We start from the raw sequence: 23,749 nt of genomic DNA, 5'->3' as shown, positions 1-23,749 counted from the left end.
TTCCCCCATAAATATATGACGCTGGGGGTTGACAGATCGCATACGGACGCGATATATACTAAGCTTGAACTGACCAATAGTTTCAGATACATTAATTACATTAAAACTGTGAAAATATTGCAAAACTTTACCCTTGCTGTGACAGGCCACCGCCTCGTCGATACCAATATCCCGTGTACGAGTACCCACAGTGATAACCACTAAGGAGGTGATGAAATGATTTTGAGGCAAGATAATTCACCTGATAAGGTAAACACACTACTGTCAGAGCGATTTGAGCAGTTCTAGACAAAAGTTGCATTACTCTACGAGCAATGGAAATGGTTCGGCATACAAGATGTTCGACGGCGGATAGCGAGCGACTTTGAACATTTCACCACCATGAGCTTTTCTGGCATATCACAGTAAAACCGACTGATCTAATTTCCATTAGAACGGGGGTTTTTCCGATATTTGTACAAATTTTAATGTTCACTTAGACTGAATTATTTTAGTTAGATATGTTGTTTTATTTTTACTCTCATAAATATATAGTTTAAACATTTTACATATAAATGTTTCTGTTGTTTGTAAAAATATCTCGAAACAAGCAATTTTTGTGCGCTCTCTACAGTATATCATAACTCTGTGGTAGCATCCAAGCAAAGACTTGGTACAAAGACTTCTACTTGTAAATAAAATTAATTTCAGTCGAACCATGCATAATGTTGGCAGATATATATAAAAAAAAAATGAGTGATTTCTTAATTTCTGTTTAGTATATTAGTACAATATAGTGTGCGGTCACTTGTATCACGTTGTTTAATTTTATTGTTCGAACCGGAAAATAGGTCCGGTCCGCGTTCTAAATTTATAGCGGCTCGTGGACTTCCTGTATAAAGGGAGAATTTTTCGTTTGTTTTGACCCTGACAAACATCGTTTAATTATTGGCAGATTGCTGTTTGTATAACTCCAAAATGAGCGACGCACAAGAAAGAGCAAGAAACAAAATATCTACGTTTGTTTCTTTGCTGGAGAAGAAGGGAATTCGACTTCTTGCGGTCGACTTTGATGAAACTTTGATTTCGATTCATTCCGGGGGGTTCTGGAAAGACAGCGCAGAGAAACTGTCAAAGCACGTTCGGCCCTGTATGCGTGATTTAATGGAAGAAGCGTTGCTACGAAACGTCAATGTTTGTATTGTCACTTACTTTACGCAGCCATGGATCATCAGAGAAATGCTGAAATTAGTTTTCAAAAGGTAAGATTAAGTACTGTACAGCTGCCATTGCTGTATACAAAACAAGCCAATACAAAACAATAATTATGACAAAGAGTCTTGTAAATTCTTAAAACTTTGGAAAGATGTAGGATACAGACAGGGTAGTCGAGGTCACACCTAAATAATCTCCCCACAACGGTTTAATACCAACAAAAGAGGAAACAACGTTACAATCCGAACAGTTAATTGGTGGAATAGTCTAACAGAGAAAATTGTATCAACTCCAAACATAAACACTTTTAAAAACAGACTTGATAAATTCTTAGAAAATTGATGGGCATAATTACACATTTTTCTCATCAGTTTCTCATCAGTCCAACATCATTGGAAAGCCACAAGCGGCTTGTAAAGATGTATAGTGATATTTACAATAATGGTAAAATATTAAAAAGATTGCTTAAATCCTTAATAGCATGTCCTAGGTTTAAGTATAATATAATGTCTTTCCTAGGTTGATGGTGAAAACTTCGTGACGTGGTTTTTCCAGTGCTTGTTTAGCCTATTTTTGAAAATATTCAGGTTTTCAGCATTGACCACATCAACAGGGAGAGAATTCCAGGACTCCACTATCCTGTTACTGAAAACATTTCTTGCCGAGTTGAGACGAAAGGGTTTCTTGTAGAGTTTTTTATTATGACCTCTTGTACCTGTGTGTCTCATTGCAGTACACATGTTCTCACTAGTAACAATATCGATTTTGTTGATAATTTTGAAGGTCTCCACCATATCGGCCCTCAGTCTTCTATATTCCAGTGTTGGGATACCCAGGGTCTTCAGTCGGTCCGGATAGGAGAGATCTTTGAGGTTTACTAGTCTTTTTGTGCCTCTTCGTTGGACGTTTTCGATGGTTTTTATATCTTTTTTAATCCAGGGAGACCAAACGACAGAACAGTATTCCAAATGAGGTCTAACCAGAGTCTTATACAGTGTTTTAAAAGTTTGGTTGTCTAGATAAGTGAAAGTTCTAAAAATGATACCCATGATTTGGTTTCCCTTTGTTGAAGCTTTATTCACTTGATTTGTAAACTTCAGGGTATTATCTATTGTGACTCCCAGATCTTTTTCACTGTTGGTTTTCCCAAGTCGTATTCTGCTGTCGCCGTCCTTTATGGTGTATTGTCTGTTAATGGGGATATTCCCAATTTCCATATGCTTGCATTTTTCTTTATTTAGTTTCATTAACCAGAGGTCCGTCCAATCGGAGATCCTGTCAATATTTGTCTGTAGCTCTTCACAGTCCTGTAATGTGTTGATTTTTGAATACAATTTGGTATCATCCGCGAATAGTTTGGTAACACAATTCACTATCTCTGGGATGTCATTGACATAAATTAGAAATAGTATGGGCCCGAGTACACTTCCTTGAGGTACACCGCTTTTTACTTTTTTGGTTTTGGAGCTTGTTCCATTTATAATAACCTTTTGTTGTAGTCCTGACAGAAATTGTTGAATCCATGACAGGATTTTGCCTCCAATTCCATAGGATTTTAATTTGTATATGAGGAGTCTATGGGACACTTTGTCAAAGGCTTTACTAAAATCCAAATAAATAACATCGACGTTGTTGTTGTTGTCAAGGGCCTGTGTCCAGTGTTCTAATACCTCCAGGAGCTGTGTCGTGCAAGACTTGCCTGGCGTAAATCCATGTTGTTCTGGTGACAGTAAATTGTTGATCTTTAAGTGGTCCATGATATTGTCACGTATTATCCTCTGCAAGATTTTACAGGGTACAGATGACAGACTAATAGGACGATAGTTATTTGGATCCTTTGTTGATCCTTTCTTGTGTATTGGGCAAACATTTGCTGTGGTCCATTGTTTTGGCACTACACTTTCTTCAATTGATTTTTTGAAAAGTGAGGTTAAAGGCTTTACTATGATGTCCTTTGTTTCTAGTAGAAGTTTCGGGTGAATTCCGTCCGGACCAGGTGATTTATTTGGTTTTTGCTTAGATAGTGCCTTTAGTACTATTTCCTCCGTGATTTCAAAATCTATCAGTGGACTCGTTATATTCCTCCTGGGTAACGGGGGTAAATTGGTATTCCCGTCTTCCACAAATACACTGACAAAAAAATCGTTCATAACTTCGGCTGTTTCTTTATCTGTTTTTGTTAGGTCTCCATTTGGATAATTGACTCTGGTGATGGTAGATTTTGTCTTAGTTTTTGATCTGACATAGTTCCAGAAGAGTTTTGGGCTATCCTTTATGTTTTCAGCTATGGATTTTTCGTAAGATCTTTGTGATAATCGCAACAGTCTTGTGGCTTTGTTCCTGGCAATTTTGTATGATTGATAGTTGTTTTCTGTTTTGCAGTGGAGATACTTTGTCCATTCTTGGTGTTTCTTCTTTACAGCAGATATTGCATCTTTATTGATATATGGTTTGCGGATATCATTGGATCGCCTCTTGTATAATGGTACATGTTTTTCAATACTGGTAGATAAAATATTCATAAGGTGTGTCCAATTTTCATTCGCATCCATATTTGTAGTATCTTCTGATGCGTGTTCAGCCAACTCTTTGTTAATAGATACGTAATTACCTTTAAGAAAGTTGCGTTTATCGATGTTTTGTTCCAGGATTTCAGCATAGCATAAAATGTCAAATTCTAACATTAGGTGATCACTTTTGCCTAGACCTGGATTGAAACTGATGTTTGTAATCATTCCTTCTTCATTTGTTAGGATGAGGTCGAGTAAAGATGGAATCTGGTTCTCCCTAATTCTTGTCGGTCTTTTGACATGTTGGGTGTAAAAGCAGTCCCTTGTTACCTCCAACAACCTCGTGGCGATATGTGCATCACCTACAGAGGTTGTGTTGGTATTCCAGTCGATTTCTTTACAGTTGAAATCACCCACCAGTAATATGTGAGAGAAGTTACCATTAGAGATGCTTTCCAGTAGATTTACTAGTTTATTGTTGTTATCTTCATTACTGCTAGGGCTTCTATAAATACAACATATGGCTAAATTATCTCCTCTTCTTAGGTTTATTCTACAAATAACATATTCGTCGAAGGTGGTATTAATGTCTACTGCGTCATGGGTAATAGATGATCTAATATAAATGGCCACACCTCTCTTGTTTGTCGATTTTCCAAAATGAACACTGTAGTTATCGATAGAATATGACTGGTTGTTGACTACATCAAGGGAATATTTTGGATATATTTCCGTTACACATATTATGTCCGGGTTTTTTTCTTTAATTGCTACTTCCAGTTCAGTTTTCTTTGATAGTGTTAACGTGTCCACATTACTGTATAAAACTTTAAGGTTTGCCAATCCTTGGTAGCGGTTAAAATGGGTAAAATCTGTTTCCTATGCCCTCTCTACTGTTGGTGATGTTGGTTCATCATCTGTGACCTCAGTTACTGTAGTGTTTCCTGTTGTGTCCCCGAAGGTTGATGTTTCCATATATGGGAAGGTTACGTCATCTCTATGATCTAGTAGTGTCTCTTGCGAGTATAGATCATCTGACATTGAGGTATCATGGTTAGAGAGACTTGTCGCCATAGTTGGATCTATAGGGCTGATGGATATAGTGTCTAAGGATTCTTTGGTAATAACTCCTTTAGGGAGATGAGGTATATTTGGAAGTGTAGTCCTGGGCCCCTTTGTTGTGTTGCTTGACTGTATGTTTAGTCTTTCTCTACCTTGAGTGCCTTTAGATTGACGTCTCGGTGTAAACAGTTCTATATCTTTTGGTATTGTTTCAGCACTATTAGAGGGAGGGTGTTTAGGTGCTCCTATTTCTTCTCTCTTTTTCTTTCTTTCTTCTCTCGCTGTGTTTTAGTTTGGTCACTTTTCAGGATAACCTTTTTCAAACGAGTCGGAGCCTTATCCGATATATGTCGAGCATTTTCAAGGAGTGCCTTCTTCTCTGACTTTTCTATCATTACTATAAGAAGAGGTCGGGTCTTGGCAGAATTGTACTTTCCCATTCTGAATTGAGTGGTAATTTTGATGTTTTTACCGATTAGGCTTTGTGTCAGATCGTCTATATCCTTCTGGTCATTGGTTTTCCTGTCCATGTTGTTCTGGTCAGTCTTTTCCGGGACATTGAACAGTATGATATTTAGTCTCTTGTTCTTGCGCTCCTCTAACTCTTTGTGACGTTCATCAACTAACTCTTGTATCTGTGTTTTGAAATCTCTTGTAATGTCTGATGTCACAGTTTCTTTGATACTATTTCATTCCAGATTCAAATTGATCCTTACGGTCTATTTCAAGTTTATCCAAACGAGACTCAATTTTGTTGAAACGGTGATTGGTATTGTCACAGAGTTTCCTTAGGTCTGAACCCATCCCTATCAATGTTGGTTGTAACCTGGCACATGTTGAGCACGTCCAAAGGAAATTTTCAAGTTCACCATTTACTATACAACTGTACATATTATCTGAGATACCCGAACAACGCTGACAAAAATACTGTTCAAAGATAACAGCGAAGAGCTTTTGAGTTGGTATCAAGCCTTGAATCACAGCGCCCACATATTTCATTCTCAGAGCCTTGTCGTGCCCTTTTGGGATTTTGTTTATCTGTTTTTGTGTCCACCGGTCTCACTGGTAAAGCTGATTGTTTGTCCGTCATGTTTGTGAATGTAAGTATTAATATTAACTGTATTTGACTAGCAGAGTGACGAGTTAATCCTCACCAACTCATGTTTTAGGCTATTATATAGATATTGACAAACAGGTACTGTTGTTGGACTGATGAGAGACAAAAAACCACAAATATGTTGATCAGGATGTCGAATATTACAGATTTAAATAAAGTAGTAATTAGTAATTAGCACTTGATTGTGGCAGGTCGAAACCTACCTACACTTCATGTGTAATGGTCTCCAAAAACATTGGACATTAACTATGGTTACTGATAGTACAAAAATCCATACAGAGATCTGGTCACAGTAAGGGGTGGCAGGTAACCCCACCTACAACAGATACTGATACAGCACAGTCCTAGTATGTATAAATTTGTGTATACTTGTAAAATATTTATGTAAACTATAAACAAGCAAATACAAGAATACAAAAATAGGTCGTAATCAGTGAGTGGCGGGTATTTCCCACCTACTTAGTGGAACATGTACATTATTAACTCATTTTGGGTGTCACCATGTTTACAGATTAGTATGTCAAAATATTCCTTATGCAAGAGTATCGATTATCAATGTGCTATTTATGTAGTACACTCATTTACCTTATTATTTAATAGAGAGGAATAGAAAGTGACTTAAGGTATCCAAGTCAGTTATATATATACAACAAGCAGGGAGTAACGTGGTGACAGGTAAACCCACCTACACACGAATAATATACAATATATAGATGTATAGAGTTAAATAAGGTCACAATCCTTTATCTCGATTTATCTAAAGCTGGTACATAGTTAGACATATAGAGTAATGACTGGTTAGTTTGACAAATAATGCACTCACAAAAGTATTAATTTCAGTTTTCAATATAATATAATATAATGCAATATAATGGTGGCGGGTATTACCCACCTACTCAAAACTTTCCAGTTATGGATTGCAGTGTGTACAGAAAAACAAAACTACTGTCATCAACTCCTATCAGTGGACGTTAGTTAAAAGTCACAGTCCTCCTCCGAGCTCACACCAAGAACAAGTACATCTTCTGGCTTTGTAGGTATTATACATGTGACGGATTGCTCATTGAGCTTGTCTTGTTTGATATTAAGAGCGTGACACAAAATCTTGTTGGTCCAAACAGTCGCCAACTTCACGCCCGGGTGAACACCATCTCGCAGGAGTTTTATATTTATCGAGTACCTGGTTTTTTGCCGTTTTGATGATTTTCGACTATTAACCATATGACTGTACAGGAACAGGTTCGTTTGGTTATTACTAAGATTAATTTGTTCGATGTACGTATTTAATAGCCGAACTTGTCTGGTTATTTCTTTGTCATCTGTCGATAAATCATCGGGATCATTTGGTAGTCCCTTGGATAGATTCCATGTCGCGGCACTAAAAGTGGGGCAATCTATTAGACATAATGACACTTTGTTACCGTATGTTTCTGTTAGGGAAATTGCCCTATGGTACTCGTCCACTATTTTATTTACGACTATGTCAGAGTTTGGTTCACGTAGACAAATGTATTTGCCAGATTTGGAGCCAATGTCACATGTTCCTGACCATAAATACAATATTATTGATTTGTGCCTACACACAGCTTTGGAAAGTCTTTCGCTTATCAGGTCGACGAGGTCCTTGGTCCTAGCGCCCGGGATACACCAAAGCTCGAGCGGAAAGCGTGCCCCAATATAAGAATTTCTCAGGGAAAACCCTTTACTATCAGATATAAGGATTGGTTTGATGTTGGTGTCTCCACCGTCCGTCAATAGTTCTCTCCCGAGTTTCTCGATAGTTTTATCTAATTTTGACAAACTCATTTGTACATACTACAACGAAAAAACTGAACAAGATAAAGAAGGTTTTCTACTTACAGTAGATGGTTGACAATCCCCACAACCCATATCCAGACAGAAAATTTTTACACTAAATAACCAACATTTCAAAGATGGCGCCGGCAGTCATGATTGGACTTCTGTGTGGGTTTTTTGTATCACCGTTATATAGGCTCATCTATGTTCCATGCAAAATAACAATGCACAGGATCGTTGATTGAAAGTTCATTGACGACCTTAGACCATATTGAAGACTGGATGGTGGAAAAAAAAGATGATTTTGCACCGATTATGACATTTTTTCTTTCAAGCACTGGAGAAACACGTCTGTACCTGGCGCATGCGCAATCAATTAACTGGGTAGTTATTAATAGGAAAATATTAGATGTCGTAAATAAATGTTTAATTTCTTTCGTTTGATTCAATTTCTAAATTTGTTGATGCATTCGCCATCTTCTACTGAGCATGTATCTGGAAATCAGGATTAATAAGAAAACTGTATCTTAATCCTCGTATCATTAGTATGATCATTTTGATATTTAATCATTCAATTTCTGGCAATATATCTTGTAATACAAATGCAGATGTATTCACTAAATTGTTGTATGTCTTTTTATGTATTGCTTGTAAAGAAAAACCAATTCAACTAATAAAACAATTGTAGCATTTTGAATTCGGTCGATGCATGTTTTTTTATTGACCAAAGAAAAATTATCAACCTCGGACTACGTTCCAGACTACGATAATTTTCTTTGGTCAATATAAACATGCATCGACCTCATCAAAATGCTATAATTGTATAATATAGATCGATCAGTTTTTTAACTGTCAAAGTGTAAAAAATTCTTGAACAAAGACTTTTAGAAGAAACCTTACAAAATTATAAAAACGCGTCTTCGGATCCCGTAGATGAAGTGAATCATATAAATGTTAATTCAAAACAAGCATTTCAAATTGAGGCATTGATTGTTTAGATATCTTTTCATATTTATATATCCTAGGCGAAATCCAGACACACCTGCATTCAGAATTTCAATTGAAATAAGCACCTGCTTCTTTTCATCCCGCTTTCATTCTTTGTCGTCAACAATTGAAATACAATTATAAAATAAAGCAGTATATTGACATAGATATGTTTTTCCGGTACAATTCTGTCGTAAAACCGTTGGGACATTCCAACTGTCAAAACTCATTTAGTAAATGACAAACAAAAAGCAACACTACAATTAGAAAATTGAAACACATACGAAACAACGGCTATACTTCACAGTACACCCCACATGATTAAAAATTAATATGTTCAACATTTTATTATTCAGTAATAGCAAAACAACCCATCACTAGTGTCCTGTTTAATTTACCAGAACTTACAAAGATGCATCTAGTAATTAAACTTAATTAAATGATGATACCAGTGTTAATAGAACTTAGCTCCCTAACTCAAGTGAGCTCAATCATAAATGATGATAAATGAATGTTCAGCGCTGTATTAGATGGATGAGATATACAGATATACAGTAGTCACATTCCAATTGCTAACAAATGTTTTAGGCTTCTCTGAGCTCCATCTACTTGCCAGTATATCCGATGATGTTTAGGTATTACACCAAGCACATGAGATGCTGCACAGTCTTGTCGACAGGATATATCTATCACTCTCATTGTTCGTTGCCATGCATTCCATCACCCAGTAATCCTCTACCTGGAAATAAGATATGGTAAATTCAGTTCAATAAATTTCAGTACCCCTACCACACAAGTTACCATCATGGCGACGCACAATATGCAGATAACGCTGTTTTAGTGAAATATGACAAGAAACAATGCTAGAAATGTACGGAAGAACATCAATTAATGAAAGTTAAATGGGGGCCAGTGTCAACACTTTATGCGGATTTTCTTATATTTACCGAAGGTATCATGTAGACATGAAAATATAATATTGCACTCGTCTGATAGACTGAAAGACTCAATATGTAGTTCACATGGATTTGAAATGCGATTATAAACCTGTTTCCTGTTTTATGTTTCGTATTGTGTGCATTTGACACAGGTAGCGAAATTAAGAACGGAGAGAAATGCACACGAATTAATTTAAGAAACATAGTAAAACAAAAAGAACAATTAGAGAGGGAACTTACATATATTCAATCTGTGTTTCGCAGGTTTCTCCAGTTGACAGGTTCTTAGCCTGTAAAGTGATGCATGTTGGGCAGAAGATGATAGTTTGCTCAATCCTTACCCGTTCCTTCCTCCCATTCACAGTGAAAGGCGTGTTTAGGACCCCGAGTACGGTACAACCAGCATCGTCAGTAAACATGGGTTCACTTTCAGACGAGACATACACGGTGCAGTCTATGGTGTCAGAACTATCTGTGGTAAAAGGTGTCCAAATAAATGATAGTGTTCGGTTTTCGGGAATTTCCTGCCCTTGTTCGATATATTTGAGAAATACATCTTTACATCGTGCGACCCCGTCTATGACTACTAACTTGTCCAACGGGTGTTTGGCTTTTTCAAACTTTGGCCAGTCTTGAATGCCGTATGTATATTTTGCTTTGTCTTGTGCGAGCTCTGAGTCCCACTGTAAACCGAAGTAGGCTGCTCCACTTACTACAGCGAGGCCTGGATTCTTTGGAACGATAATTTTCTTTTGGGGAAATTTCTTCCTGATAACGGTTGTAAGTAGTTTACATTTTGAAAACTCGCCTACCATAAGTAAGAACTCAACATTTTGTAATTTGTTGTCTTCTATGACCTTCTCAATGTTTGCTCCGATAGCGGTGATAGTATTTTCAAACAGCAGGCACCACTGTTCCTTTCGTATTCTTAGTTTGCCTTGACCTTGAAGAACTTTTACGCTATCATGGGAACGGCTCACGTCAATGTTGCCTTGAGAGATGATTTCATACGGTATCGTAGACATTATACAATCATTTTCGCCTCGTATGTCAGTGGAACACACATCTATTTTGTGTTTAATATCCCTCACTAAAGTTTGATACACATCTGTATCTCCTTTCACATTTAACATGCACTTCTCCCCGAAGATTTGCTCGAGGAATTTCAGGATTTCCTCTGTAACATTATCAGATCCAAGCGTCCTACCTTTGGACGGAAATAGTTGTTTGAGACGTCCACCATGTTCATGCCAAGATATATCGACAGTTTTACCTTAAATAAGAAAATAAATAAATACAAAATGAGAACTTCGACCACAAAACTTTTTTCCGCTTTCTTCATCAGTCCACATCTCTAAGCGAGTTGTGCTTTTGATTTTTCATAATTAACCTATATATCTTTTTTAATATGGTTAAGGGATACAAAATTCCAATATACCCAACCGTGCGTAATATGCAAACACACAAGTACATTTCTAAATAGAAAGACAAATGAACAAATTGGGAAATGGAAAACATTTTCTCTCGTATGTACAGGTGTAATACTAGCTGGTCTCGGGCGATGCACTCATGTTGCGCGAAACGGTATTGCATGGCTACCCATTTTTTTAGAAACAAGGCTGGGTTTACTTTAAGGGCCCACTACCTCTCCGAAACGGCTTTTAATTTTTTAAATTGGAATGTAGAACGAGATCGATAATTTTGTAAAGTCGCAAAAGTTATTAACTTACCGTTAGTCCTATACTCATCATCATCATCTGGAAAAATTATTCCAAAAATAAAATGTTAATTTTCATAACGCGGGTCGTCTTGTGTTTCCCGCCGTAGTCCTGAATACCGCGCGGTAGTTGACTATCACTGCGCAAGACGGCAAAACAGCGAAATGAATCTCCACTGCTATCATACATTACGCAGGGAATATTGCTTATGTTTGGTGTTGTTAATTATTAATGTTTTAATAAACCTTTTAATTTTGCTCCAGAAAGGCAGCCTTTAAAAGATACAAACAACGGGATTTCTGTCGAAAACATCACGAAATTTTCATATACGGAGAATTGCTTTGCAGTCGCGGTTTTCTTCGAATTTATTTCAAAATATCGGAAATTAATTGAAGTAAAATTACAATAAAACGTCGAGATATGAAAGAAAAAGACTCTTTCATGTGTGTATATGAAGGATAGGGATAGTCTACCCTTTGCATCACAAAATGTTGTAAAACCATCGGCAACCCTCGGGTAGACTACCCCTATCCTTCATATATACATTTGAAAGCGTCTTAAAATATTATCAGTAAGGTTAACGGTTAGCGTTTATATCACGAGAACTTTAGCTAACACGAGTTTATCTATCTTTCCAGTGTTGTTTTCTTCGAGGTGTTTGTTATTATTGTTATTATTGTTATTGTAAGTATTCATCTGTATAGCATTCTGTTAGCTTTAGCAAATATTTCTACCAAAAGATCTGTCTGAGAAGTTTATTCTTGAGTAGCGCTATCATCTCCAAGTGGTGTTCTTCCTTCTGACGAAAAAAGCTTCTTAAGAAATCATTCATGTTGATGGGATGATAAATAACAATTATCACTAAGAACTAATTATCAAAATTCATGATGAAAGAGTTCATTTTGATAAAACAAATCGAACGGCAAAATTATCAATGTGTGCATTTCTAAAATGATGTTATTCTGTTTTATCATGTGCTGAAAAATAATGATAATTTGACGGAAACGTTTTGATGATTTCCAGTTTTTTAAAATTCGCCTTCTATTTTAAAAAACATTTTAGTCAAAAATATCTTCTACACTCAAGTAACCAATGCATTAAGATAATTCTATATGATAGCATGTAGTGTTTCCCACAGCCCTGATTAGCATGGCGCCGCGCCGTGCCCTTTTTACCTGACGCCATGCCCCTATGACATAACGCCGTGCCCTGTTTGTCCCCAGTACACTTCTACTAAACTACCAAAATACCAGGTAGTGGCTTGATAATTAAGTAAACAAAAGAAGTGTGACCACTCCCTGACCCCCTGACCAACACCCCAGTGGCCCTAATTAGCAGCCTTGGGCTATTTCCACCTTGGCTTGTGGTGTCACTTTCAGGTCTGTGTATTACGTAAGCTGAAGTCAAGCAGCCGATCGGCAGCCTAGAAAACAATCAGCTGGCCTTTCAATAAGTTTTATGACTACAGCTAGTGAGCATTACTTCAAAAACAAATACTGCTTACAACTGTAAATGATTTACTCACGTTTTTAATGTTAAATAGGCCTATCTATATCGGATGGATGTCACAAGATTTGCAATCGTAATGGCCGCCATTTTGGGTGTATTGTAATAGTAGATCCGGAGGTATTGAATTTCAGGATTTTACTAATATTCACGTTTTTAAAAATGAAAACGGTATTATTTTTTTTTAGAATTTCGATGTGAATTTATTTTTAGAAAAGATATCTTAATAATAATAAAAAATTATTAATAGCAAAGTAATTAAAATAAATCAAATTAAAAAGAAATCAACTTTTTTCTCTATCAGATTAAATTGAAATATTTTGCATACTACTCTAACACTTATCTGTATTTTCTTAATTTAGTGCTTGTAAATTTAGAACATTATTTTAATTAATTGTCCATTATTATGAAACATGTTATCTTATTCAAATCAATACAGTATTTTTAATATTTAAATAAAGATATATATTAAAATAAAGGTAATTGGATTGAAATAAAGGAATACATTTTGAATTTTCCCATTCTTTTAATTAATATAAATGAAATTTAGATCTTTATTGTGAATCAATTATAGTCATGATCATATGATCTGCAGATTACAATTTTCAAAATCATTTTTTTCACTCAGAATAATTAAATAGATGTCCTGATATTACTTAGCAACACAGAGAGTTTAAAGCATTTAAATGATATTAAGTTGAACCAGAATTAAATAAACAACAAGACAGTTTTAAAGATTTCCCCTTGTATTGGAAGTTGTCGATATAACCTTTGTGCCCCTCTGATGGTTATTTATCGCGGTCAAGGTGCCCTTTTCAAAACCCAGCACCATGCCCTTTTTTTTCCTGTGGGAAACACTAATTGGCGGAATAGTCTAACAGAGGAAATTGTATCAGCTCCAAACATAATGATAAACACTTTTAAAAACAGACTTGATAAATTCTTAAGTAATTCTTAAGTAAACATGATGTTATTTATAACTATAGGGCAACCATGCCATAACCGGAAAATGTAATTAACTTTTATTATCATTAATTATATATAATTTGAGTCCAGTGTAGAGGAACATAATGCGTTCCTGTACTGGAAAACTACTAAACTACTATACTACTATACTACTAAGCTACATTGTAGGTCATTAATGTTAGATCAGAAACATATATTATTATTATGTATGTATGTTTCTGGTTATATTTGGATTTACTCTGAAATAATGTAGTTCAACATTTTATCTCTATATGTACAGTGTAAATACCATCCTCTCATATACATTTGTACAAGTATATAAAAAAATATGATGTACACTATTTAAATTTGCAATTCATATATACCATTGACAATTTGAAATATGTATACATGCATGTGGATTTTTTAAAATTTTTCAGGGATGTAGAAAAGATCTATGTTCAAGCCAATACACCAGAATTTCGTGAGAAAAACAAGCATAAGATTCTCGGCAAAGAAGCTCACTTGGCAGCCGTGTGCACAGACCTGTATAATCAGAAACATGTGATCATCAAGCCGGAGGAAATCATTCTGTTTGATGATGACAGGGATAACATCGACACAGCCATTGAGTTCGGACATTGGGCAGTGACTGTTCAAGATGATATCAGCTATATCTCATTTGATGACTTTTCCAGGATGTTAAAGAATTCTGCAGGCAAGAGGAAAGCAAGTTCCTGATATTTGTGGGGGGCATTTGAATTATCAGATTTGCCCATTATTGTGCTGTATTGCTTCATAATTTATTAAATTTGACATGAATTTGCATGTCTGTTGTGATAACATTGCAGAGCAAATGATCTGCATATAGCTAGTATCTAACCATGTATTACAGTGATTGAAATGATGTAAGCTGCTATACTACAAAATTTTATTCAAGTAATTTAAATAACAAAAAGAAAAGTGTTTATATCATTTACTAACATGATGTGTAATATGCACTTAACTAATATATAATTGAAAAAGGAAAAGCACAGTTATTATGTTCATTGACGGATCGCTATGCAGCTGTCATTTAAAATGCACATGCTTTGTATTCTATGACATTTCCCTACAACATTGAATTGGTACAAATATGCATTTGTGAGCTTGAGGTGTGGCTAAATTCTGCCAGGCGAGCGGTCAATTGAACATAAGTAAACAGAATATTTGTTGGTGATATATCTTGGAATGTTTATATAATCAAGTATACAGACATTAATTTGTCAAAAATAAATATTTGAATAATTTTTATTATAGGCTTCTTCAAAATATTAGGTTAGTAATTGTGATAAATTTATTTTAACTGGATGTTCTGAACATCATGATTTTAAAGGATGGATATCATATATATTTTTTACCATCTATACTTTTAATTACACTAGCTTAAGTTTAAAGTGGACAATATGTAAAACTATATAGAGGTAAATCTATTGTAATTTATACAATGAAAGTCCTATATTAGTTGTGTTTGAAAGTAAAATACACATATGTACATAGTACATGTCAAATTTAAAAGATTGGTCAGGTTCAAAAAGTGTATTTGATTAATTTATATTTAGCTATTGAATATAAAGAATATCATTTATATTCCTATAAACAAACTTAATTTTGATTACAAAATATACAGTTTTAACTCTTTGTTTGAAATTGAATAATTTTGCATTACCTAACAGAAAATACAGCTGTAATAATAAATTTTAAGAAGGCATAATAAGATGGTTTGGATCTTCCTTGAATAATGAAATGACTTGTTATTATCAATTATATGAGCATTTATTTCTTTTTTTTTTGTCTCATTTATTCAGTGTATATGTATAATCCAGTTGATTGTTTTGTACACTTATTCAATGGCAGTTAATCAAAATATTCATATTGATTGTGATTTAGAGTTCATACATATCATCAGATTTCTATTTTGTAAGCCCTGTTTGAGCTGACTGTAAATGGTGCTGAAACAGCACATTTTTATTGTGTAACCTGAATTTAAACTAGTAAACAAATATAAGGAGTTCTTTTCATGCAGTTAATCTGATAAAAGACTTTTGTTTGTTATAGTTATCCCAGATTTGTGTCGATGAGTGGGGGTGGTGGACATAGGTAGAGTTTGAGTTAATAAGGGGCTTTTCAGACTAGATGTTGATACAAATTTTTTCAAACAAAATTTCTAATTTATACATGTACAAATATACTGATACCCAGTACTGTTTCTGCTGGTACGATTTTGGAATGTTGAACATATGTGTAACAGGGGAGGAGAAAACGTAACGGTCGGACTGGGATTTGAACTCGAGATTTCTGAACACTAGTCAAATGCTCTTCTGAGTGAGTTAACTGGTCATCGATGAACGACCCAGTCCAATCCTGATACGCATGTTTTTTTTTGTACATGGACTATAGATATACAAAAATAAAATGAGAGAATATTGTCCAAATTAATCAAAGATAGACTGCTGAAAAAATATATCAGTTCATTTCCAAATGAATCCTGTTGTTAATTTTTGGTTTTTATTAAATTTTCATTTGATACATTGTACATTGTATATACAACAGAAATGTTGGTTATTTTTTACCAGGTTTCTAAGTTAATAATAACTTCATCTATTAAAAAATTTAAGTACATGGGACTAATTTTGCTCATGGTTCTTTTATATTTAGTACATGTACTTGTAGGTGAATGGCATTCTCTTCTACCAGAGTTGCTTCCCTTAAGCTTCGTTGGTACTGACTGAGTGAAATGAAGGGAAGTAACTCTAGTAGGTCAGAATGATAGAACAGAAGTTTGAGCCAAGTCCCTGTGGTTCGGATTACCATAGTCTTCCACAAATACTTTATCATATAATGGATATTTCATCAGTATTGATTTATAAACTTTATATCTCTATTGATAAAGTATGTCTCTTTTTATGCATTCTGGTGTATCAGAGTTACTTCCCTTCATTTTAGTTTGTGAAATGAAGGGGAATAACCCTGATAGATCAGGATGATGTTTATTAAGGACATCTTGGATGTATGCTGTGCATCGCTTACAAATACTGCTGTGTAAGAATTAAGTATAAAAAGATGATTTAATCCAACTTATGAATGAAACAACCGAGTTCATCATAATGAAGAAGAAATAAAATTGTTGGATTCTAATGCTTTTTTTAGATTACATTAGCCTCATATATCGGTACTGTTTTAAATCGGCTTTAATTTGTTGTGCATTTTCGTCTTTTTGTACTGCTAGTTATTATGTTATTGTTGTCTGATAAACTTGCTCAAATTTCTCCTTGCAGAATTTGTATTGTTTAAGTATCACAGATGAACTATAGGTCGAGGCTTATCACATGTTCACTCAGTTATTTACAGTATAATCATGCACGGATTGTTTTATTATGGCTTGCTAATGTTTTCATTTGAACTTCTGGCAAGTAACCTATTGTAGTTTGATCTGATTCATAAATATACATGGATTACACCCACATATGAAAACTATATATATGCTATTTTTGTATTTCACCCATTTACATCTAGTCGTCATCAAGATTTTACTATTGTTTAAAAGGTTATTGATGTTTTACATGTTAAATTGTGATTTCAATGTTAATGTTAAGTGTTTGTGTTACATTTGTCCTGCCATCTCTGTAGTTTTAAATTAGTGTATGTTAACTTGTTATAATATTTTGTTGCTGCAACATGTTAAGAATTTAAAGCCAAACTTTTGTGAGAAAGTATAGTTCGTATCATTCCTGAGTTCAATCAAGGATTTATCATCTACATCCTCGGTTCAATTGTTGTTTGATCATATTTATACAACTTTTTTTATTATTTATTATTATTACTCAAATACATTTTGGATTGTTTTTCCCATTGTCAGGTTTCTTATAAGGACATTTATTTTAAAGTTTATACCTGTAATTATATGAGTTATCTATGTATTATCCATCGTCCATTTTTTTAATATTTTTCAGGATTGAAATGCAGCTTCTCGATTCTGTTAAAGTTAAAGGGTTACTTCCCTTGTTTAAAGATGGAATATAGACAATTTCTAGTAGTGGAACTATATTTCCTCTTCACTGGACTCATGGATTAACATTATGATTTAAGTGGTTAAGTTCATATTCCTGTTATGGTAACCTTATAGTTACATTGTATTTCCTGATTTTTCCATTTATTATCCAGTCTATTTTTTAAAGCAATTTATGTTGGGTGCTGAAACAACATATAACATGATGCTACTTAAATTCTCTGAATTTTTAAGATCACTGACAGAAACACTAGTATAAATAAGTTTAATTCAACTTAAATGTATTGAAAAAGTTTTATTGGTACAAAAACTTTCAGTTAATGTACCTTTTTTGATGGTTGTACTTCCAAGCCTCTATTGGTTATAGTTGCAAGGTACTGACCATTGGTCAAGCCTTCGTTTGTAGATGCAAGGTACTGTACTGCTCATTGGTAAAGCCCTCATTTGGTGATGCAAGGTACTGTCCATCGGTGGCTAGATTTCGCTGGATATTTGAGACCCATTTTTAGCTCACCTGGCCCAAAGGGCCGGTGAGCTTATGTCATGGCGCGGCGTCCGTCGTCCGTCGTCGTCCGTCCGTCCGTCCGTCCGTCGTCCGTCTGTCCGTCAACATTTCCTTTAAATCGCTACTAGTCATAGAGTTCTGCATGGATTTTAACCAAATTTGGCCAGAAACATCCTTGGGGGGAGGGGAACAGAACTTGTATAAATTTTTGCTCTGACCCCCCAGGGACAGGAGGGGCGGGGCCCAATAGGGGAAATAGAGGTAAATCCTATAAATCGCTACTTGTCCTAGAGTTCTGCATGGATTGAAAACAAATTTGGCCAGAAACATCCTTGGGGGAAGGGGAATAGAACTTGTATAAATATTGGCTCTGACCCCCCGGGGGCAGGAGGGGCGGGGCCCAATAGGTGAAATTGAGGTAAATCCTATAAATCGCTACCTGTCCTAGTGTTCTGCATGGATTGTAACCAAATTGGCCAGAAACATCCTTGGGGGAAGGGGAACAGAACTTGTATAAATTTTGGCTTTGGACCCCCCGGGGACAGGAGGGGCGGGGCCCAATAAGGGAAATTTAGGTAAATCCTATAAATCGCTACTTGTCCTAGAGTTCTGCATGGATTGTAACCAAATTTGGCCAGAAACATCCTTGGGGGAAGGGGAATAGAACTTGTATAAATTTTGGCTCTGACCCCCCTGGGGACAGGAGGGGCGGGGCCCAATAGGGAAATTAAGGTAAATCCTATAAATCGCTACTTGTCCTAGAGTTCTGCATGGATTGTAACCAAATTTGGCCAGAAACATCCTTGGGGGAAGGAGAGCAGAACTTGTATAAATTTTGGCTCTGACCCCCCGGGGACAGGAGGGGCGGGGCCCAATAGGGGAAATTTAGGTAAATCCTATAAATTGCTACTTGTTCTAGAGTTCTGCATGGATTGTAACCAAATTTGGCCAGAAACATCCTAGGGGGAAGGGGAACAGAACTTGTATAAATTTTTGCTCTGACCCCCTGGGGACAGGAGGGGTGGGGCCCAATAGGGGAAATAGAGGTAAATCCTATAAATCGCTACTTGTCCTAGAGTTCTGCATGGATTGTAACCAAATTTGGCCAGAAACATCCTTGGGGGGAGGGGAATAGAACTTGTATAAATTTTGGCTCTGACCCCCCCCCCCCCCCCCCCCCCCCCGGGGACAGGAGGGGCGGGGCCCAATAGGGAAATTAAGGTAAATCCTATAAATCGCTACTTGTCCTAGAGTTCTGCATGGATTGTAACCAAATTTGGCCAGAAACATCCTTGGGGGATGGAGAACAGAACTTGTATAAAATTTTGGCTCTGACCCCCCGGGGACAGGAGGGGCGGGGCCCAATAGGGGAAATTTAGGTAAATCCTATAAAATTGCTACTTGTTCTAGAGTTCTGCATGGATTGTAACCAAATTTGGCCAGAAACATCCTAGGGGGAAGGGGAAAAGAACTTGTTTAAATTTTTGCTCTGACCCCTGGGGACAGGAGGGGTGGGGCCCAATAGGGGAAATAGAGGTAAATCCTATAAATCGCTACTTGTCCTAGAGTTCTGCATGGATTGTAACCAAATTTGGCCAGAAACATTCTTAGGGGAATAGGAACAGAACTTATATAAATTTTGGCTCTGACCCCCCGGGGCAGGAGGGGCGGGGCCCAATAGAGGAAATAGAGGTAAATCCTATAAATCGCTACTTGTCCTAGAGTTCTGCATGGATTGAAAACCAAATTTGGCCAGAAACATCCTTGGGGGAAGGAGAATAGAACTTGTATAAATTTTGGCTCTGACCCCTGGGGGCAGGAGGGGCGGGGCCCAATAGGGAAATTTAGGTAAATCCTATAAATCGCTACTAGTCTTAGAGTTCTGCTTGGAGTTTAACCAAATTTGGCCCAGAAACATCCTTGGGGTTAACAGAATTCCTATAATTTTTGGCTCTGACCCCCTTGAGCAGAAAGAGTGGGGCCCAATAGGGGAATTAGAGGTAAATATTCAAATTCCCTTCAGAAAAGAAACAATGAACCTTACTAGGCATTACAAACCAGGTGAGCGATACAGGCCCTCTGGGCCTCTTGTTTTTAAAGGATGATAAAAATATGCAAATAACGATATTGATCAGAATCATATTCAATATAGGTAGACATTATACAGTATTATTGAAAGAAATAGTATAGGTTGTATCATACAATGTACAGAAATATTTATTATCCACTTGTGAAAAAAGAGTTATCCTAGTAAGTAATGTTAACATTACAGAAAGACTTATGCATTAATGTTGTATTAATTACTTATTGTCGGGTAATATGAAAATTTCATTAACTGCTTATTTAGTCCACCATACCGTCTTCCGATTCGTCATCAATGCCCAGTTGCCAGCGTAACCGTTATACTTATGGTATGTAACATCTAAAGTACTGTATATTGGTTAGATATTGATGGCAATTTGTTCATGTTTTACATAATATAGCATAAGTTGAAAGAAGATACATGCATTTAAATAAAACAAATATTGCCATCAAATTGATAGTTTCAAATACTGTAACTTATCTATCAAATCTGCATAAGGAATGAAACAGTGAAAATTGACTACCTAAGTATTATAGCTTATTACATGATATAGAGCTCTCAGCATTGATGTCCATTTATTTCCACGTTTTATCGTTATAGTTCATGCTTTCCTTGTTGATGTCCTCTCTGTGAGTAATTAATTGACTGATACAGCGTACATGTACCGACTTCCAGACAGAAAATTATGCCAGACAGTCTGAGACAGAACAGTATTGTAGACCGAGTGCGAGTATCTGCCCAAGAGTGATTCAACCGGTTCTATATGTGTATGTTATGTGATGTACTCTAGATCTGCTATGTAGATGATATAATGAAATAAAGAGAACATTTTATGCTATGCGTCAGAAAGAAATCTAATTAGAAATTGAAATGCACATTTTCATCATACTTTATCAGAATACAGGTTTACTACGCGAAAAAGAAAATATTTATGATAAAAGCGACAAAAAAGTGGAGAACACTCGATACATTGATATCAAATAATATGCATGTCTGACGGTTTCTGATTATATAGTGTGAACCATCTCATTATATGGCTTTATATTTCTATAAGGTAATTTAAGTCAGACGAACGTGACTTCTAATTGGCAACAGTCTGATCTTCATAGTACGTGGGGACCTAATTGCTATAAATAGCACTTTGCATACGGTCTGGAATTTGGAATGGCATTATACAATGACCCTATATATGCAATAGCACGGTAAAGCAGGCGATAAATGTATACCGGATAGTTTCTCTCGTGGGTTTGAATATTAATGGTTAGTCAACAGAACATTGGAGAGTTTGTCATCTAAATGATATACATAGGGCTGATTTACAGCTTCCCCTTATCTGATTTTCCTATCACCCTATAACTTAACATCTTATATGCGTGCCGATATTGTTTTAGTTTTTGCTTTTATTGTCGCGTAGCTTTTTTATTTTCTATATATTCATCACCACGCTATGTTCGATTCCTTATAAATCACGGAAAAGGTTTTAGTTTTTTAACACTACCAAAGGTGGCTGGGGAGTTTTATTTGGCGAAGACTTGTTTTTTCCTTATGATATTTGATTGGTTGGAAATATATTGTATCCTGATTTGACATTTGTTATTACAAACATAACCCAAGTTTCAAATTGTATCATTTTTTTCAAATATGAAATTTCATAATTAGTTTGATAACATAGATTTTATCTCCCATTTTATCACCAAAACATGAAAGGTTTGTTCTCCCACATGTTTCGTGTCAGATATATGATAGTTTGTGCGTGACTGAACACTAATATGGTTGAAAACGGTCCCTTTATTCAGTTACCACGACATAGCAATTCAGATTTAAAAATATTATTTTCTAAATAAGTTTGAAGATGAAACCAGGGTTTGAAATGATACCAACGAGTTTGATTTGTTTGAGGTATCGTTAGTTTTTGATGAAGCTGTCGTAATTAGACCAAACAAAGATATTAGATTTATAGGTTGCTATATATGAAGTACTCTCTGTCGACGTTTAACACTTGATACTGCATTTATACAGGTATGAACCACATAATACTCGATGATATGTATGATACCGTATGATAACTCGAATGATATTACACGAGTGTTGCATTTATGCAGGAATGAACTCTGACTTAGGTGTAATATAATTGTGGGCTGTATTGATTTGAGGATGATCTCAGTACTCTTGCGAGTATGTGTTGTTTATATACTAAGGTACTATATTCTATATTTAGAATATGTACTAAATGTAGTATGCTGACATGAACTCTGAACTAGAATGATTGTGAGGGTTGCACATGCTGTATAGTTGCTTTTATTCATGGGGATTTAATATTTTATATATATTTGCGTTCAAGTAAAATTTCGCGAATTAGATATAGAGAATGACAAGCACCTGATAAATGTTTTCATGTCTAATGTCTTTATTTATGTAATCTTCAATTTTGGAGGAAGTTGCGAGAATAAAACTGACAGTATAAATTGACAGATACGCGAACTTTTCACCGCGCGAAATTGCATAGCCATACAGTATGTGGAAATGAACCCTGAACTTAGCACATACTGTATAGTTGTTATTTCGCGAGTGTAACATTCCGCGATTTATTGTTTGGAATTTATTTGTTCACAGGGGATTATTTTTGCGCATTTGTAGCATTTGAAAACTTCATTCATACGACAGGAAAATCATATGTAAATTAATGAATTCGATAAATTTCGCGAGGTATCATCTATCGCGAAATTGGATGGATTTGCGAAATTAAAACCCCTACGAATATAAGCGACTGTACAAAATGTACTTTTATGTGAGCCGCACTTTTGCGGGACTGAATTCTAAACTGACCATTTAAGAGTAGAGTTGACCGTACTGATTGTTAAAGGGACAGTTTCTCCTTTGGTGTGTTTTTGTTTGTATTAGCTATATACATTATATTAGTTTATGTGTTGTTTGGTTACTTTATTTTTAACCCCAAACTGATATTCAGTCAGCTATATCTAGTTCGATTTTAAAAGCAAGGTGAACCTGCTTCGTTTTGTTTTACATGGCTCCACAGACAGACGCTGTCTGTTAAACTTGAAACAGAAAAAAAACATTGATGAATAAAGAGCGTCGTTATTGTCTGTTTCTAGTTTGTTCTCATTTCTTTGTGTGCTTGTTATATTCTTCATAGCAGTTGCATAACCGTTTTCTATCGTCCTAAGACTAGAGAACGTAAATTGCCATCCCATCTTTATGATCTATTTGTAATTGTATGAGAGCCATACATGATTTAGATAAATTATATTATTTACAATAAAGGTCATACCTTTTGTTAGGACTGGCTATTATATAAGCTAAATTTGTATGAATTCAGGA

The 23,749-nt window shown here is 35.6% G+C and overlaps 1 protein-coding gene across 2 annotated transcripts; it reads left to right on the top strand.

Annotated features, from left to right (window-relative positions):
* The first annotated feature begins 867 nt into the window (after positions 1-867).
* On the top strand, positions 868-18,817 carry LOC138331855 (uncharacterized). 2 transcript variants are annotated; one of them, XR_011209733.1, is made up of 3 exons: positions 868-1,241; positions 14,215-18,235; positions 18,280-18,817. XR_011209733.1 is itself a non-coding variant. In XM_069279680.1 (2 exons), exons 1-2 carry the CDS (start codon positions 958-960, stop codon positions 14,513-14,515), a joined length of 585 nt encoding a protein of 194 aa, XP_069135781.1. In that variant the 5' UTR covers positions 868-957; the 3' UTR covers positions 14,516-18,817. The 2 variants fall into 2 exon arrangements, 1 of the variants encoding a protein (XP_069135781.1); XM_069279680.1 differs by having other exon boundaries at positions 14,215-18,817.
* The last annotated feature ends 4,932 nt before the right edge of the window (positions 18,818-23,749 follow it).

Source organism: Argopecten irradians, chromosome 9 (genome assembly GCF_041381155.1).
Source record: "Argopecten irradians isolate NY chromosome 9, Ai_NY, whole genome shotgun sequence".
In the NCBI taxonomy this organism is placed as follows: Eukaryota; Metazoa; Mollusca; class Bivalvia; order Pectinida; family Pectinidae; genus Argopecten; species Argopecten irradians.
This window is presented reverse-complemented; position numbering and strand designations above follow the sequence as displayed.